This window comes from Delphinapterus leucas, chromosome X (genome assembly GCF_059928025.1).
Source record: "Delphinapterus leucas isolate spDelLeu-1000000601 "Yukka" chromosome X, BTC_Dleu_Yukka2, whole genome shotgun sequence".
NCBI lineage: Eukaryota > Metazoa > Chordata > Mammalia > Artiodactyla > Monodontidae > Delphinapterus > Delphinapterus leucas.
Genome location: NC_143150.1, coordinates 99,037,025 through 99,057,663, shown reverse-complemented (window position 1 = coordinate 99,057,663; position 20,639 = coordinate 99,037,025). Strand labels below are relative to the sequence as shown.

General features: G+C 42.4%; 1 protein-coding gene across 1 annotated transcript in view; it reads right to left on the bottom strand.

Annotated features, from left to right (window-relative positions):
• Window positions 1-20,639, bottom strand: part of SRPX (sushi repeat containing protein X-linked) — a 99,994-nt gene that overhangs the window by 12,640 nt on the left and 66,715 nt on the right. The window contains exons 6-9 of the mRNA XM_022565608.2: window positions 19,673-19,794; window positions 18,779-18,958; window positions 17,298-17,431; window positions 20-141 (exon numbers count right to left, since the gene is read on the bottom strand). Coding sequence (XP_022421316.1) covers window positions 20-141; window positions 17,298-17,431; window positions 18,779-18,958; window positions 19,673-19,794 — 558 coding nt within the window. The remainder of the gene's footprint in view (window positions 1-19; window positions 142-17,297; window positions 17,432-18,778; window positions 18,959-19,672; window positions 19,795-20,639) is intronic.

The following is a 20,639-nucleotide window of genomic DNA, read 5'->3' as shown; positions in this document are numbered from 1 at the left end:
GAACAGAACTTCCCCCTACCTGAGCTGCAGAGCTAGGGCTGGAGGCATAATCTTTGCTCCTATCCTGCCGATGAGGGTCGGGAACACACCTACCAGCTCCACTACGGTGATGTGTCGAAGATCCAGGCCACATTGTGCTTGCTGGAAAAAAAGCAAAATAAACAAACAAAAAAACCCCAAGCGGGGAGGTGTGAGCATGGCTAAAGAAAATTCCATGTCAAACTACAGACCCACAGGAGCAGCATTGTTCTGTTTGGGGAAGTTTATTTGCCCACTCCAAACTGTCCTGAAGGTAGCTGAGAAATTCGAGTTCAACTAGTGGCTATAAAACCTAAATACCTTCCTAGAGGAATCATTCAGAAATGGCTTGGCAATGAGATTTTGAAAACCTAAGCAAAATGGCAATGTATGTATTTCCAGATGGGCTGAGACTTTGCATGAGCCAAATTTCCTAAAAAGTGTCCAAGACCACCCCCAGAGGATTCTAATTTGTCTTTGCAAGGACAAAAGAATATTTCCAGTGTCCCAGTATCTGCCCTTGTTTTCACCCCTCACACCCGCCTTTGCGAACCCCCCCCGCAACATGAGCCAGGTGAAGAAATAAGGATAAGCGATTCCAACCCTCATCTGATGCCCTGGATTTTTACATCTGGTGACCTGGCCTTGGCAGTTGCCACCCAGGGAGAGCCCTTGATGGCCTGGCTCTGGTGACCAGAGGGGCTGGAATTCCTGGGTCCCATGCGACTCTAACAGTTCTTGGTGGGCTACCACCCCTGGGGCATTGCACAGACAGCAGACTGAAACACACCCCCAGTTTCTGTGGAAGAGGCCTCATTTTTTGTCCTGGATCATCAACCTTAAGGGCAGGCTTCAGGCTTGGCATACATCTAGAGGCCTATAGAGAGGCCCTCGGGGAACATAGGCCAGGGATGCCATCTTTGTGTTCTCCCTCTAGAGATTTTCCCTGTTACACCCAGGCAGGGGAGGTGATACATGGTCCCACCCACTACAGACTGAGGCTCCTGGCCCTTCCAGACCAGAAAGCCTGTTTGGGAAAATTTGAGAGCTACCTGAAGTGGGCCCTCCCAGTGCCACCCAGGCAGGAGCCCAAGTTATAGCCCTAGGCACTGTGGAGTGTGGCCCGCATCTGATAGGAAGGGTTTGTGAGAACACCTGGAAGCTGTGTAACGCAGCAACTCTTAAGCTGAGAGGAGGGTGGGCAGAGCTGATGGCTGCCAGGGCAAACAAACTGGCCCTGTTCAGCCAGGGAACTTGCAGCATGAGTTGGCTTGACTCAAGGCCACCAACAAAGAGCATTAGTGGCATTTGAGGTATTTTTCCTGCTGTGCCCAGGAAGGGAAACTGAGTCACAACCTCACTTATTACTGAATACTATACCTTCAGACCACCTGACCAAGGAACCTAACCCTAACACACGGGAAGCTGCATCGCCCATCTAACAGCCATGCTTACGGTGGCGCTTGAATAGAGTACAGCCCATGGCTTTCTCTGCTTGCAAAGGAAAACTGGTGGTCTCACCTAACCAAAATATTCAGTGCACACTCTTGCCTGATTTGAGTCCCCGGACAATGAGCCACGCAGGCCCTGGGTCCCATCCTGCTGCTTTGCCAGGGCAGGGAAGCTAATTCATAGCCCCACCTACTGCTGGGTATAGTAGTACCCAGTACAAAGCATTTAGTAAGCCTGACCAGAATCCAGACAGTCATGAATCCCATCCTACAGCTGCATTTGGGCAGGGAACCAAGATAGCAGTCCTATCCAGCTGCTCTCAGCCAGTGGCACGCCCCCACCGCTAACCTCAGAGCTCAAACAGATGCCTTGACCAAACTGACCCTAATAGTGGGCTCCACCTGCCCAAGGATGTTACCAGCAGACATGTCCAGAAACCTAAACAGAGCTGACTGGTGAAGAATTGTCTCTGCCAAAGTAAACCTGAAAGTCTGGAAAAAGAGATCACTTATTCAAATGAACAGACTCTGGTATAAAGAATCAAGGATCATGAAAAAGCAGGTATGTATGATACCACCAAAGGTAAGTAATAAAGGGCCAATAATTGACCCTAAGGAAATGGAGAGCTATGAAGTTTCAAAGAATTCAGAATAATCGTCTTCAAGAGGTTTCGTGAGCTACAAGAACAGACAACTAAATGAAATTAGAGAAGTAAACAAAATGAGTTCAACAAAGAAATATAAACCATGAAAAAAATCATAGAGCTGAAGAATAGAATAACTGAACCAAAGAATTCAATAGAGAGCTTCAGACTTCCCTGGTGGTGCAGTGGTTGAGAATCTGCCTGCCAATGCAGGGGACATAGGTTCGAGCCCTGGTCCAGGAAGATCCCACATGCCGTGGAGCAACTAAGCCCATGAGCCACAACTACTGAGCCTGTGCCCTAGAGCCCGCGAGCCACAACTACTGAAGCCCGTGTGCCACAACTATTGAAGCCCGCGCACCTACAGCCCGTGCTCCCCAACAAAGAGAAGCCACTGCGATGAGAAGCCCTCGCACCACATCGAAGAGTAGCCCCCACTCGCCACAGCTAGAGAAAGTCTGCGCACAGCAACAAAGACCCAATGCAGCCTGAAATAAATTAAGAAGAAAAAGAGAGAGAGCTTCAAAAGCAGACTCAACCATGCAGAAGAATCAAATCCTGGAAAACAGGCCATTTGAAATTATCCAGTCAGAGGAACAAAAAGGAAAAATAATGAAAAAAGATGGAAGGGAGCCTAAGGGACTTATGGTACACAAAGAAAAATATTCGAATTTTTGGAATTCCAGAAGGAGAAAAGGGACAAAAAGTGTATTCAAGTCAATAATGGCTGAAAACTTCCCAAAACTGGGGAGAGAACTAGATATCCAGATCTAAAAGGCCCAAAGGATCCCAAATAGGTTGAACCCAAATAGGGCTACACCAGGACGTATTGTAATTAAATTTTCAAAAGTCAAAGTCAAAGAATTTTAAAAGCAGCAAGAGAAAAGAGAGAAGTTACATACAAGGAAACCACCATAAGACTATGAGAGGATTTCGTAATGGAAATTTTTCAGACTAGAGGAGAATGGTAGGACATATTCAGAATACTCGGGGGGTGGGGAGGGGGACTTCCCTGGCAGTCCAGTGGTTAAGACTTTGCCTTCCAATGCAGGGGGTGTGGGTTCGATCCCTGGTTGGGGAGCTAAGATTCCGCATACCTCACAGCCATAAAACCAAAACATAAAACAGAAGCAATATTGTAACAAATTCAATAAAGACTTTAAAAATGGTGCACATGAAAAAAAATCTTAAAAAAAAATATTGGGGGGAAAACTGTCAACCAAGAAATTCTACACCCAGTGAAGCTCCCCTTCAGAAATAAAGGAGGGATAAATACTTTCTCTAAATAACAAAAGCTGAGAAAATTCATCATCACTAGACATGCTTTAAGAGAAACGTTATAGGAAGTTCTTGGAGTGGAAGTACAGTCAGCCCTCCATATCCACGGGCTCTGCATCCACAAATTCAACCAACCGTGGACCACATACTATGTGTACAACTGCAGGATCCTTGGATGTGGAACCCACAGATACAGAGGGCTGACAATGGGACCTGAGCATCCACAGATTTTGGTGTCCCCAGCAAGCCTTGCAACCAGTTCCCTGCAGATACTGAGGGCTAAATATAAAAGGATGACAATTAACATCATAAAAACGTAAGGCAGTGTAAAACTCACTGCTGTGGAAAATATAGTCAAACTTGGATTCTGTAATATGGTAATAGTGGTATGTAATTCACTTACAGCTCTAGTTTAAAAGTTACAAAGCAAACATGGTCAATGGAGACAAGATGGCAGAGTAGGGGAACATGAGCTCACCCCTTCTTACAAAAACACCAAAATCTCAACTAACTACTGAGCAACCATCAACAAAAAATATGCTGGAGGGACTTCGCTGGTGGCGCAGTGGTTAAGAATCTGCCTGCCAATGCAGGGGACGGGTTCAAGCCCTGGTCTGGGAAGATCCCACATGCCACAGAGCAACTAAGACCGTGTGCCACAACTACTGAGCCTGTGCTCTAGAGCGCATGAGCTACAACTACTGAGCCCACATGCCGCAACTACTAAAGCCTGTGCTCCACAACGAGAAGCCACTGCAATGAGAAGCCTGGGCACCGCAGGGAAGAGTAACCCCTGCCTGCAACTAGAGAAAGCCCACACGCAGCAACGAAGACCAAACGCAGCAAAAATAAATTAAAAAAAAAACAAAACACTGGAACCTACCCAAAAAGATACCCTACATCCAAAGACAAAGAAAAAGCCACAAGATGGTAGGAGGGGCACAATGAAATCCTATACCCACTGGATGGGTGAACCACAAACTGGAAAATAATTATACAACAGAAGTTCTCCCACAGGAGTGAAAGTTCTGAGTCCCACATCAGGCTCCCCAGCTGGGGGGTCTGACAATGGGAGGAGGAGCCCCCAGAGAATCTAGATTTGAAGGCCAGTGGGGTTTGATCACAGGGATTCCACAGGACTGGGGGAAACAGAAACTCCACTCTTGGAGGGCACACATGAGGTCTCGTGCTCACCAGGACACAGGGGAAAAAGCAGTGACCTCATAAAAGACTGGGCCAGATGTACCTGCTAGTATTGCAGGGTCTCCTGCAGAGGTGGGGGCGGGAGGGGGCGGCTGTGGCTCACTGCGAGGACAAAGACACTGGTAGCAGTAGTTCTGGGATGTACTCATTGGCGTGAGCCCTCATGGAGGACGCCATTTTCTCATCAAGACCTGGCCCCACACAACAGGCTGTAGGCTCCAGTGCTGGGACACCTCAGGCCAAACATTAAACGCTCCAACATTCGCATTATTGAAGTCCCAGAAGGAGAAGAGAGAGAGAAAGGACCTGAGAAAAATATTTAAAGAGATAACAGCTGGGGCTTCCCTGGTGGTGCAGTGGTTGAGAATCTGCCTGCTAATGCAGGGGACACAGGTTCAAGCCCTGGTCTGGGAGGATCCCACATGCCGCGGAGCAACTAGACCCGTGAGCCACAACTACTGAGCCTGTGCGTCTGGAGCCTGTGCTCCGCAACGAGAGGCCGTGATAGTGAGGCCTGTGCACCACGATGAAGAGCGGCCCCCGCTTGCCACAACTAGAGAAAGCCCTCACACAGAAACGAAGACCCAACACAGCAAAAATAAATTAATTAATTAATAAACTCCTACCCCCAACATCTTCTTAAAAAAAAGAAAGAAAGGAGATAATAGCTGAAAACTTCCCTAACATGGGAAAGGAAACAGTCACCCAAGTCCAGGAAGTGAAGAGAGTCCCAGGCAGGATAAACGCAAGGAGGAACACGCCAAGACACACAGTAATCAAATTGACAAAAAGTAAAGACAAAGAAAGAACATTAAAAGCAACAAGGGAAGAGCAACAAATAACATACAAGGGAATCCCCATAAGGTTATCAGCTGATTTTTCAACAGAAACTCTGCAGGCCAGAAGGGAGTGGCATGATATATTTAAAGTGCTGAAAGGGAAGAACCTACAACCAAGATTACTCTACCCAGCATGGATCTCATTCAGATTTGGAGAAATCAAAAGCTTTACAAACAAGCAAAAGCTACGAGAATTCAGCACCACCAGACCAGGTTTGCAACAAATGCTAAAGGAACTTCTCTAGGCAGAAAAGAAAAGGCCACAATTAGAAACAAGAAAATTACAAATGGAAAAGCTCACTGGTAAAGGCAAGCATACAGTAAAGGTAGGAAATCATACACACAAATATATCAAAACCAGCAATTGTGAGAAGAGGAGAGCACAAATGCAGGATACTGGAAATGCATTTGAAATTAAGAGGAGCAACTTAAAACAACCTTGTTTATATATAGACTGCTGTATCAAAACTTCATGGGAACCACAAACTGAAAATCTACAGATCACAAGAGAATAGAACAAAAGAAGAGAAGAAAAAAGACCCACAAAAACAAATCCAAAACAATTAAGAAAATGGCAATAAGGAACATACATATCAATAATTACCTTACACATAAAGATATTAAATGCTCCAACCAAAAGACAGACTAGTTGAATGGATCCAAAACCAAGACCCGCATATATGCTGTCTACAAGAGACCCCCTTCAGATCTAGGGACACATACAGACTGAAAGTGAGAGGATGGAAAAAGGTATTCCATGCAAATGCAAATCAAAAGAAAGCTGGAGTAGCAATACTCATATCAGACAAAATACACTTTAAAATAAAGACTGTTACAAGAGACAAAGAAGGACACTACATAATGATCAAGGGATCAATCCAAGAAAAAGATACAAGAATTATAAATATATATGCACCCAACATAGGAGCACCTCATATATAAGGCAAATACTAACAGTCATAAAAGGAGAAATTGACAGTAACAATAATCATGGGGGACTTTAACATACCATTTTCACCAATGGACAGATCATCCAGACAGAAAATCAATAAGGTACACAGGCCTTAAATGACATATTAGACCAGATGGACTTTATTGATATTTATAGAGCATTCCATACAAAAGCAGCAGAATCCATGTTCTTCTCAAGTGCACATGGAACAATCTCCAGGATTGATCGCATGCTGGGCCACAAAGCAAGCCTCGGTAAATTTAAAGAAAATTGACAACGTACTGACAACAACTGACAACAAGCATATTTTCTAACCACAATGTGAGGAAATACTATAAAAAAACAAACACATGGAGGCTAAACAATATGCTACTAAACAACCAATGGATCGCTGAAGAAATCAAAGAGGAAATGAAAAAACACCTAGAAACACATGAAAGCACAATGATCCAAAACCTATAGGACTCAGCAAAAGCAGTTCTAAGAGGGAAGTTTATAGCAATACAATCTTACCTCAGGAAAGAAGAAACATCTCAAATAAACAACCTAACCTTACACCTAAAGCCACTACAGAGAAAGAAGAACAAACAAAACCCAAAGTTAGCAGAAGGAAAGAAAAAATCAGAGCAGAAATAAATGAAACAGAGATGAAGAAAAGTTCAATGAAACTAAAAACTGGTTCTTTGAAAAGACAAACAAAATTGATAAGCCTTTAGCCAGACTCATCATGTAAAAAAGGGAGAGGGCCCAAATCAATACAATCAGAAATGAAAAAGAAGTTACAATGGACCCCACAGAAATACAAAGGATCATAAGAGACTACTACAAACAACTATATGCCAATAAAATGGACAACCTGGAAGAAATGGACAAATTTTTAGAAAGGTACAACCTCCCAAGACTGAATCAGGAAGAAACAGAAAATATGAAGAGACCAACCACAAGTAATGAAATTGTAACTGTGATTTAAAAACTCCCAACAACCAAAGTGTAGGACCAGCTGGTTTCACAGATGAATTTATCAAACATTTAGAGAAGAGTTAACACCTATCCTTCTGAAACTATTCCCCAAAAACTGCAGAAGTAGGAACACTCCCAAACTCATTCTATGAGGCCACCATCACACTGATACCAAAACTAGACAAAAATAGACAAAGATAACACACACACACACACAAAATAACAGGCCAATATCACTGATGAACATAGACACAAAAATCCTCAATAAAATACTAGCAAACCAAATCCAACAATACATTAAAAGGATCATGCACAATGATCAAGTGGGATTTATCCCAGGTATGCAAGGATTTTTCAATATCCGCAAATCAATCAGTGTGATACACCACATCAACAATTTGAAGAATTAAAAATCATAAGATCATCTCAATAAATGCAGGAAAAGCTTCTGACAAAATTCAACACCATTTATGATAAAAACTCTCCAGAAAGTGGGCATAGAGGGAACCTACCTCAACATAATAAAGGCCATATATGACAAACCTATAGCTAACATCATACTCAACGATGAAAAGCTGAAAGCATTTCCTCTAAGATCAGGAACAAGACAAGGATGCCCACACTCTTGCCACTTTTATCCAAAATAGACTTGGAAGTCCTAGTCACAGCAATAAGAAAAATAAAAACAATCCAAACTGGAAAAGAAGACTGTCACTGTTTGCAGATGACATGATATATAGAGAGAGAGAATCCTAAAGATTCTACCAGAAAACTACTAGAGCTCATCAATGAATTCAGTAAAGTTGCAGGATACAAAATTAATGCACAGAAGTCTGTTGCATTTCTATACACTAACAATGAAATATCAGAAAGAGAAATTAAAGCAACAATCCCACTTATCATTACATCAAGAAGGATAAAATACCTAGGAATAAACCTACCTAAGGAGGCAGAAGACCTGTACTCTGGAAACTATAAGATGCTGATGGAAGAAATTAAAGATGACACAAACAGTTGGAAAGAGGTACCATGTACTTGGATTGGAAAAAATAATATTGTCAAAATTACTATACTAGGGCTTCCCTGGTGGCGCACTGGTTAAGAATCCACCTGCCAGTGCAGCGGACATGGGTTCGAGCCCTGGTCCAGGAAGATCCCACATGCCACAGAGCAACTAACCACAACGGGTTCGATTTGTGTGCCACAACTACTGAAGCCCGCGTGCCTAGAGCCTGTGCTCTGCAACAAGAGAAGCCACCGCAATGAGAAGCCCGTGCACCGCAATGAAGAGTAGCCTCAGCTCACCGCAACTAGAGAAAGCCCGCGGGCAGCAATGAAAGCCCAATGCAGCCAAAAATAAAGAAAGAAAGCAATAATTCAAAAAATTTTTACTATACTAACGAAAGCAATCTACAGATTCAGTGCAATCCCTATCAAATTACCAATGGCATTTTTCACAGAATTAGAACCAAAAAAACCTTAAAATTTGTGTGGAGACACAAAAGACCCTGAATGGCCAAAGCAATCTTGAGAAAGAAAAATGGAGCTGGAGGAATCAGGCTCCCTAATTTCAGACTATATACTACAAGGCTACAGTCATCAAAATAGTATGGTACTGGCACAAAAACAGACATACAGATAAATCGAACAGTATAGAAAGCCCAGAAATAAACCCATGCACCTATGGTCAATTAGTCTATGACAAAGGAGGCAAGAGTATACAATGGAGAAAAGATAGTCTGTTCAATAAATGGTGCTGGGAAAACTGGACAGGTACATGTAAAAATAAATGAAATTAGAACATTATCTAATACCATACACAAAAATAAAATTAAAAAGGACTAAAGACCTAAATGTAAGACCAGATACCATAAAACTCTTACAGGAAAACAGGAAGAACACTCTTTGACATAAATTGCAGCAATATTTTTTTCTATCTGTCTCCCACAGTAATAGAAATAAAAATAAACAAATGGAACCTAATTAAATTCAAAAGCTTTTGCACAGCAAAGGAAACAATAAACAAAAAGACAACCGACAGAACTGGAGAAAACATTTGCAAGCAATGCAACCTGCAAGGGATTAATCTCCAAAATTTATGAACAGTTCGTGCGGCTCAATATCAAACAAACAACCCAATCAAAAAACGGGCAGAAGACAGACCTAAATAGACATTTCCCCAAAGAAGACATACAGATGGCCAAGAAGCATATGAAAAGATGCTCAACATCACTAACTATTAGAGAAATGCAAATCAAAACTACAATGAGATATCACCTCACACCAGTCAGAATAGCCATTATCAAAAAGTTTACAAACAATAAATGCTGGAAAGGGTGTGGAGAAAAGGGAACCCTCCTACACTGTTGGTGGGAATGTAAAATTGGTACAGCCACTATGGAGAACTTAAAGTATGGAGGTTCCTTAGAAAACTAAAAGTAGGGGCTTCCCCGGTGGCACAGTGGTTAAGAATCTGCCTGTCAATGCAGGGGACATGGGTTCGAGCCCTGGCCCAGGAAGATCCCACATGCTGCGGAGCAACTAAGCCTGTGCACCACAACTACTGAGCCTGCACTCTAGAGCCCGCGAGCCACAAATAGTGAGCCTACGTGCCACAACTGCTGAAGCCCTCATGCCCAGAGCCTGTGCTCTGCAACAAGAGAAGCCACAACAATGAGAAGCCCGTGCACCGCAACAAAGAATAGCCCCCACTCACCACAACTAGAGAAAGCCTGCACACAGCAACGAAGACCCAACACAGCCATAAATAAATAAATAAATAAATAAATAAATAAATAAATAAATTTATAAGGCAAAAAACCCCTAAAAACAGAGCTACCATATGATCCCGCAATCCCACTCCTGGGCATATAACTGGAGAAAAACATGGTTCAAAAGGATACATGCACCCCAATGTTCATTGCAGCTCTGTTTACAATAGCCAAGACATGGAAGGAACCTAAATGTCCATTGACAGATGAATGGATTAAGAAGATGAGGTACATATATACAATGGAATATTACTCAGCCATTAAAAAGAAAGAAAGAATGCCATTTGCACTAACATGGAGGGACCTGGAGATTATCATACTAAGTAAAGTAAGTCAGAGAAAGACATATCATATGATATTGCTAACATACGGGATCTAAAAAAAATGATACAAATGAACTTATTTACTAAAGAGATATAGACTCACAGACTTAGAGAATGAACTTTTGGTTACCAGGGAGGAACAGTAGGGGGGAGGGATAGAGTAGAAGTTTGGGATTGACGGGTACACACTGATATATTTAAAGTAGATAACCAACAAGGACCTACTGTATAGCACAGGAAACTCTGCTCAATATTCCATAATAACATAAATGGGAAAAGAATTTGAAAATGAATAGAAACATGTATAACTGAATTACTTTGCTGTACACCTGAAACTAGGACAACATTTTTAATCAACTTTATTCCAATATAAAATAGAAATTTTTTAAAAGGTAACTTAGTAAAAAAAAATGGTAAAAATAACTAAAACTACAGTAATTTATTAGGTACACAATATTAAAAATTGTAACATCAATAACCTAAAATGTGAAGGGAGGAGAAGTTAAAGTATAAAGCTTAAGACTTTATTGAAGTTAAGGTGGTATTAGTTTAAAATAGTGTGTTTTAATTTTAAGATTTTTTAGAATGTAAGCCTCATGGTAACAAGTGATACATCTGAATTACAAAGAATATGATAAAGTCAAAGCATACTAGTACCTCATAACATCAAAACACAATAAAAGAAAGCAGGGTAAGAAGGAAAAATGGATCTAGAAAACAACCAGAAAACAATTAACAAAATGGCCTAAGTCCTTACTTACCAATAATTACTTTAAATGTAAACAGATTCAGTTCTCCAAACGAGAAACAGAATAGCTAAATGGATTTTTTTAAAAAAGATTCAACGATATGCTGCCTACAGGAATGACTTTAGCCTTCAAGACACACATAGGCAGAGTAAATGGATGGAAAAATATTTTAAGCAAATAACTAAAAAGTCAGGAGTAGTTAAATCAGACAAAATAGGCTTTAATTTTTAAAACGGTAAAAGGAGACAAAGAAGGTGATTTTATAATGATAAAGGGATCAATATATCATGAAGTTATAAAGATTATAATTATTGATGTGCCCAACATTGGAAAACTGAAATATCAATACATGAAGCAAAAACTAATAGAGCTAAATAAAAGGAGAAGTAAACAGCAATACAGTAATAGTTGGGGACTTTAACACCCTACTTTCAACGATGGATAGATCATCCAGACAGAGAAATCAATAAGGTAAGAGCAAATTTGAACAACACTATAGACCAAATATAATCACAGAATATCCTATCCAACATCAGCAGAAAACACATTCTTCTCAAGTGCACACAAAACATTTTCTAGGATAGACCATAGGTCACAAAATAAGTCTTAGAAAATTCAAGAAGACTGAAATCATACCAAGTATCTTCTCTGACCACATTGGTATGAAACTAGAAATCAGTAACAAGAGGAAATTGGAAATTCACGAATACATGGAAATTAAACAACATTCTCCTGAATAACATATGGATCAAAGAAATTAAAGGGGCAATAAAGTATCTTGAGACAAAAAGTGGAGAAACAACATACCAAAACTTATGGGATGCAGCAAAAGTAATTATAAGAGGGAAGTGCACAACAATAAAAACATTAAAAAGCAAGAAATTTCCCAAATAAGCAACCTAACTATGCCTTAAGGAGCTAGAAAAAGAAACTGAGCCCAAAGTTATTAGCAAGAGGAAGGAAATAATGATTAGAGAAGAAATAAATGAAATTGAGAACAGAAAAACAATAGAAAACATTAACCAAACTAAGAGTTGGTTCTTTGAAAAGATAAACAAATTTGACAATCCTTTAGCTAGACTAACCAAGGAAAAAAGAACTCAAATCAACAAAATTATACATGACAAAGAAGACATTACAACTGATACAACAGAAATACAAAGTTTGTAAGAAGCTGTTGTGAAGAGCTCTACACCAGTAAACTGGACAACCTAGAAGAAGTGGAAAAATTCTTAGAAACATACAAACTATCAAGAGTGAGTCATGAAGGAATAGAAAGTCTAAATAGACCAGTTACTAGTAAGGTGATTAAATAAGTAATCAAAAATCTCCCAGTGAAGAAAAGCCCAGGACCAGATAGCTTCACTAGTGAAATTTGCCAAACATTTAAAGAAGAATTAACACTAATCCTCAAATTCTGCCAAAAAAATAGAAAAGGAGGAAACACTTCCAAACTCATTTTATGAGGTCAGCATTACCTTGACACCAATGTCAGAAAAGGACACTATCAGAAAAATACAGATCCATAACCCTGATTAATATAGAAGCAAAAACTCTCAAAATACTAGCAAACTGAATTCAACAGCATATTAAAAGGATAATTCAGCATGACCAAGTGGAATTATACTTAGGATGCAACGACGGCTCAACATACACAAATCAATGTGATACATCAGATTAACAGAATGAAAAAAATCATCTCAATATATGGAGAAAAAGCATTTGACAAAATACAACTTCTGTTCATGACTAAGAAAAACTCTGGTAGAGAAAGAAGGTATCTCCCACAGTTTACATCATACTCAGTGGTGAAAAGCCAAAAGATTCTAATGGCATTTTTACATAAGTAGGGAAAAAAAGAACAATCCTAAAGTTTGTAGAGAACCACAAAAGACCCCTAAATAACCTAGCCATCCTTAGAGAATAGAACAAAGCAGAAGGCCTCACACTTCCTAATTTCAAGCTATACTATAAAGCTATGGTAATTCAAACAGTATGGTACTGGCCTAAAAACAACAAAAAAAATCAAATGGAACAGAATTGAGAGCCAAGAAATAAACCCAAGCATACACAGTCAACTAATATTTGACAAAAGAGCCAGGAATATTCAATGGAGAAAAGACAGTCTCTTTAATAATTGGTGCTGAAAAAACTGGATATTCACATGTAAAAAAAATGAAAAAAAGCCCCTATCTTATACTACTTATAAAAAGGAACTTGAAGTGGATTAGAGACTTAAATGTAAGATGTGAAACCATGAAATTCCTAGATGACAAAACAGGAAAACGAGCTCCTTGATATAGGTCTTGGCAATGATTTTTGGATATGACACCTTAAGCACTAGCAACAAAATGAAGTAAACAAACAAGTGGGATTACATCAAACTAAGAAGCTTCTGCACAGTAAAAGAAACTATCAACACGTGAAAAGACAACCTACAAAATGGGGGAAAAAAACTGCAAACCATGTATCTGATAAGGGGTTAATATCCAAAGTATCTAAAGAACTCATACAACTCAATAGCAAATAAATACATACTCTAATTTAAAAATGGGCAAAAGACCTTAATAGACATTTCTCCAAAGAAGATATATGAAAGGCCAACAGATACATGAAAAGATGCTCAATATCACTAGTCATTAGAAAAATGCAAATGAAAATCATGAGGTATCACCTCATGGCTATTAGGATGGCCATCGTCAAAAAGACACATAACAGTCAGCACTGCTGCTCTACATGGATGGAGCTCGTGTGCTGTTGGTGGGAATGTAAATTGGTGCAGACACTATGGAGAACAGTATGGAGGGTGCTCAGAAAATTAAAAATACAACTACCATATGATCCAGCAATTCCACTGCTGGGTATTTATCCAAAGAAAAACACTAACTTGAAAAGATATAAGCATCCCCATGTTCTCTGCAGCATTATTTACAATAGCCAAGCTATGCAAACAACCTCAATGTCCACTGATGGATGAATGGATGAGGAACATGTGATAGGTAGAATGGAACATTATTTAGCCACAGAAGAGTGAAATCTTGCCATCTGCAACATGGATGGACCTTGAGGGCATTATGTTAAGTGAAGTAAAAGAGGAAAAGGTAAATATCATATGATCTCTCCTATGTGTAGAATCTTAAAATAAAAAAAGAAAAACACTGAGCTCATGGATATAGAAAACAGATTGGTGTTTTCCTGAGGTGGGGGCTGGGGGTTGGGCAAAAATGGGTGAAGAGGGTCAAAAGGTACAATTTACAGTGATAAAATGAAAAAATTATGGGGACGCAATATACAGCTTGGTGATACTTGGTGATACAGTTAATAATACTGTACTGTATATTTGAAAGTAGCTAGGGGAGTGGATCCTGAAAGTTCTCATCATGAGAAAAAAAATTTTCACCACTAGGTATGGTGATGGGTGTTAAATGGACTACTGTGGTGATCGTTTTGCAATATATACAAGTATTGAATCGTTATGTTGTACACCTGAAACTAATGTTATATGTCCATCATACCTCAATTTTAAAAAAAAGAAAATGGGGCTTCCCTGGTGGTGCAGTGGTTGAGAGTCCGCCTGCCGATGCAGGGGACACGGGTTCGTGCCCCGGTCCGGGAAGATCCCACCACGCCGCGGAGTGCCTGCGCCCGTGAGCCATGGCCGCTGAACCTGCGCGTCCGGAGCCTGTGCTCCGCAACGGGAGAGGCCACAGCAGTGAGAGGCCCGCGTACCGCAAAAAAAAAAAATGTTCCAGCCCCCAGAGCTGGCCCTTGGCAAGAGCCTCGGGAACGCGACCCACTCAACCATGTGCCAGAAAATCTCATCGGGAATGCCAATGGCAGTAAGGGAACAAAAAAGTAATTTAAGATGAATATGACTAAACGGGAAAAGAAAATTTAAACTGCTGAATTATTAGAACACCAAGTTTTTATTACAGTTCCACTGAAATCTCTCTGGGGTGACAGAATTGGTAGACAAGTTAGAAAAGGTAGAAATATACATTTTTATTATTCTAACTGAATCACAGAAGCCAATCAAACCTTTCCTTGAAGGCTCTGCTTAAAATGCCAATGTAAGTATGTTGGGGGGGTCACATATAAACACCTTGATAGCAAATATCTTATCCAACTAGTTGATTAGTAATTTAGCAAGTACCTGAAGGAATAGGATAGACTAGGGCAGGGGTCAGCCAACATTTTCTGTCAAGGGCCAGAGAGTAAAGGTTTTAGGTTTCATGGGGCTGGATGGTCTCTGGCCTAACTACTCAGCGGTGCCTTTGTGGTGCTAAAGCAGCCATAGAGAATGCACAAACGCATGAGCCTTGGCTGTGCTTCAATAAAATTTTACTTACAAAAGCCATAGTTTGCCAAACAGAGGAAAAGCAAGTTGTCTGGCTTTTTCATTTTTCCATGGAACTAAGAAGAGGTCAGGGGACTTCCCTGGTGGCAGAGTGGTTGGGAATCCGCCTGCCAGTGCAGGGGACACAGGTTAGATCCCTGGGCCAGGAAGATCCCACATGCCGCAGAGCAACTAAGCCTGTGCACCACAACTAGTAAGCCTGCGCTCTAGAGCCCTCGAGCCACAACTGCTGAAGCCCGTGTGCCCTAGAGCCCACGCACCACAACTACTGAGCCCACGCACTGCAACTACTGAAGCCCACATGCTCTAGGGCCCGCGTGCCGCAACTACTGAGCCTGCATGCTGCAACTACTGAAGCCTGCGTGCCTAAAGCCTGTGTTCCGCAAGAAGAGAAGCTACCACAATGAGAAGCCCGCGCACTGCAACAAAGAGTAGCCCCTGCTCACCACAACTAGAGAAAAGCCCGCATGCAGCAACGAATTTCCAATGCAGCCAAAAGAAAAAAAAAAGAGAGGCAAAGAAAAGGTCAGGAAACGTATGGTTGTGAAATAGAGCCTGCAAGGCCAATTTCCCACACAACGGAGTGGTGCGGGCTTGTGCTAACCAAAGAGCAACTCCCTAGCTGGGATGAGGCGACACAAGGTGGAGGTCAGGTGGCAGGGATTGGGGCTAAAGACGAGATGAATTGGGTTCCTATCAAAGGAGCCCAAAATGTTTTATATGGCTCTTCAGAGTTCATGGGAAGTCCAAGTACATGGGGAGAATAAACAAAGTTTTATCATTATTCATTGTCTTCATGCTGAAATGAGAAGTTAAATTGTAGCCTTTGATTAAACGAAGATTGTTCTAAAAACCTAGTTCTATTCACTGTAATACATGAATGAAACATTCCTCCCAAAATGTGCAGCACCGTGTCCATGACCCAGCATAACATCCTACCTCTTTAGCATTCAATCAGACTGGCCACTCTTATTGACAACACGCTTCAGGACAGAAATCAAACAAGTTCTAATTCAATCCTTTCAGTTTCTAGCTTGTTTGGTTTTTTCCCTAAAAGACACTGGTTGCCTCATTCTGTAGCTACAAAACTTACACAGCTAAAAAGGGCACATTCCCTAGCAAAGCGCCCCCCATCAAACTTTGAAGTTCTTAGGAATCACCTGAAGGTCTTGTTAAAATGTAGTTTCTGATCCAGCACGTCTGGGATGGGGATCGAGAATTTGCATTTCTAACAAGCTCCCAGGTCATACTGACGCTGCTGGTCCACAGAGCACACTTGGAGAACCGCTTCTCTAAAGGATGGTTATCCCTCTCTGAGGAGCTCTGTGAGAGCTGGGGAAGCTCCCTGCAGCAGGATGTGGGGCCTGAGGGCTCCTAGACCCCTCTCATCCCTTGAGCCAGCCTTTAGGGCCAACAACTGCTTGATCGCCTCCCTCGCAGGCATATCCTGGACGGGTTCAGCAAAGACAATTTGTTCTTTGGCTGAACCTGGACAGCATGTCAATTAGGCTTATTAGTGAAGAGGACCAAACCTCATTAGTTGGAAAACGATTGGGTTAGCTCTGGGGAGTCAATGTTAATTAGGTTATGCCCCAGAGCCAGAAATGAATGGGGGGAGTTCTGAAGTGCTGGTTCCTGAAGCTCACGGGAAATGGATTAGGCACTGAATCTGGCCTTCGCTTTTAATGAAATGACTGGGCCCTTCCTGTTCAGAGGTCTCCCTCCCGCCTTGGCCCTGCTGCAAGGACTCACCTGCAGCACCCCCAGCTGCAGCCGGTAGAGGAGGTTTCGGGCTGTGGGCGTGGACACAATGAGCAGTCTTCTTTTCTCATAAAACTGATCCAGAAGCGCAGCGGCTGTTCTGACGCCGACATTGACGTTCATGGCTGTAATCAGAAATGGCCAGACAGGTCAGAAACTCTCTACTGGTTCTGGCTCAACACAGCCTGTGATGAGACACAGAACCATATGTGTAAGAAGTAAACCCTGAGATAAAGATTCAACTAGAAATATTAGTTTATTCGGGAGGTGGTCCCAAGGAGCACTGGGTTGGGGAGGGGGGAAGTGTGTTAGTTTCCTCTCGCTGCTATCACTGGCCACCACAAACCCCGTGGCTTAACAAACACACATTCTCTTACAATCCTGGCGGTCCGAAGTTTGGGACGGGTTTCACTGGGGTAAAGGCAAGGTTGTTGGCTCGTAGCCTTTCCCCCACCTTCAAAGCCAGCAGCATAGCATCTTCCAGCCTCTCTCCTCTCTGACCTCTGCTTCCCTCATCGTTTTCTCTGACGCTGAGAGCACGCCTGCCTCCCTCTTATAAGGACGCTTGTGATTCCATTGAGCCCACCTGGATAATCCACGCTCTTCTCCCCATCTCAAAATCCTTAACTTAATTACATCTTCAAAGTGCCTTCTGCTACCTAACGTAATATATTCACAGGTTCTGGGGATGAGGATGTGGGTATTTTTGCTAGGCCTGGGGGGTGGGCATTCCTCTCCTGCCTCAGGAAATGAGACAGGGAAGGAAAGAGGGATGTTCTTTGTACTTTGATGTATGAAATTGAAGAGCCTCAGGCATTTAGCTGACAACGTATGTGTCTGTGTCTCTCTGTCTCTGTCTCTCAGCTAACTCTGAATGGCTGGGATTAAAGGGAAAGCACAAAGATGAGAAAGTACCAGGAAACGAGAAAACAGTGAAGTATAGAAATAAAAGACATGTCTGGAATTTTCTGGCCAGCCCAAATTTCACACTATAATCACTACCCAGCCCAATTTGTGTTCCTCAGCTGTGTTTCTCAGCTGACAGGTATTGAGAGTTTACCCTGTGCCAGGCCCCGCTCAATTCCACTGTTGAACAGATGACCTCATTTAATACTTACAACCACTCCAGGAGTGGGCAAAGTATTATCCTCCTCATTTGACATTAGGAGGAAAGATTCCAAATGCCCAAGGTCTGCGGGACCTTCCAGCCAGTGCTGCAAAGCAGGCATTCTATTGTCTGTGTGCAGCAGACATGAGAGAGAAATCAGAAGATAGGCAGAGGCACAGGAGGAGGGCAGGTGAGGTGGGCTGCCCGGGGATTCGAGGACTGTTTTCACCCATCCGATGAAGAGGGCTGGCACCGAACCTTTCACGGTATACAGAACGAAGCCCTCCCTCCTCCCTGTACTGGAAATCTGGGCCAAAGGGTCTTCAGGGTCTGCTGCTGGCTGGAGAGAGGGCTGCCCTCGTACCTGCACAGGTGGGCTCTGTGCCAGACCAGGCCAGGTTGGACTGACACACTCGGGCAGGGCTCCCCTGGAGCTCGTAGCCTCCGATGCAGGAGAATTCACAGGTGGCCCCGTAATTATCGCCGTCGCTGGAGCACTTCATGTAGCCATTCTCCGGGGCGTTGAGTTTGCCGCAGCGTCTGACTGTGTGGGACACAAGCCCAGAGGGGGCTCAGTGCTGAGCTCCCCGCCACAAAGTAACCAGGGAAGGGGAGGGTTCAGAAGCACCAGAAAACGAGTGAGGGGGCAGGCATAGCTCTCTGGCCAGTGGGTGGGCCTTGGGATGGTCATTGCTCATACTAACAAGACCACTGAGATGCACTGATTTAGCCCCCTGTGTTCTAGATGAGGAGGTTGAACTCAGAAGAATAAGGAGGAAGGATGGTTAGTTAAGTAACTGCCCACTGAGGCATAAAATAAACCTTTTTTTTCAGGTAGACCAAGAGTTCTAGAGCACCAAGAACATGGTCTCCTGGTGACCCCAGCTGGGGCGGGGGGTTCTCCTAACCTCCTTCATATCAGTAGAAGGACTTACAGGCTTTAGCTGGCCACCGAAGCCCAGGGGTGGAAAAGTTATTGAATAATACTCTTCTGGGACAGCCAGCTGTGGGCTTACGTGAGACAAACTTACTGCTCTCTCGGACTCCTTCAATCTGCCAGCACTGGACCTCATCCGGATCGGAATTGTGAAATTCAGGCATTAAGATGGCACCCTTCCCCTAGCCTCATGATCAGAGGCTAATCCAGACCTGGCAAGTCTCCCTCTGGCAGTGGCCACTCACAGAGGGTTCTTGCTTAAGGCTCTGTTTCCCTTTGTTCTTATAAAGAGAGAAAAAAGCCAAGAACCAGTCATCTTACCTCTTACTTTAACTCGAAATTTGCAAATGCCCTTGTTCTCAGCTCTGTCATACACTGTGTATTGGATCTTGTGGTCTCCTTCTGGAAAATGTGAGCCTGGGGGTAGGCCTTTTAGAATAACACTTAAAGGGGGAAAAAAAATCAGAAACACCAAAGATGATCATTGTAGGCCTAACAACAACTGGGCCATGATGGGCGTAATGATCAAAGAGGGGCATCACGGGCATTTGTTGAGTACCCATTCTGCCCAAGATACAGAGACTCCAAGGGACAGCCATTGGACCAGTTTTACTACTTGAATTCTCAAAGAATAGAATTTCCTGAGCTTTACTCTGTTTTGGAAGAGCGGTTTGAGACCAGAAAAATGGAAGTCCCCAACTCCTGGGAAGTTCAGATTTATTTTTCTCGTTGGAATGTAGAACAGAGGATGGGGGATGCTCAGAACCCAGGGCCCAACTCTTCCTTCCTTTGTTCCAAGGGGGACCTGCATTGCCTCCCTGTTGGGAGAATGAAGGAATTTTCTGTGAGGAAAATCATTTGAGAGGGAAGTCCGAGCACTCATTGGCAATTTGGGCCTGCAGGGGGCGCTAGAACTTTCTCTGCTTTTTCTATCTGGGTGGAGACCTTTCCTGAGCAAAAGGCAAGTTCACTGTGATTCCTTGGTGATCCTAATAATAATAATAACTTATTATTATTAATAATAAGTTATTATTGTTCTTTGCACGTACATAAACCTTATACATGTCAGGCATGGTTCTAGGCATTTTACATATATTAGTTTATTTAATCCTCACAAGAACCCCATGAGGTAGGCATTATTATCCCCATTTCACAGATGAGGAAATTGAGGCACCAAAAGATCAAGGAACTTGCCCAAGGTCACACAGCATGGGTGACTCCTGCATCTTTCTTCTTGGTTGTCTGATAAGAACAGCAGTAGGTACAACATGATCAAATGCCAGGTTTT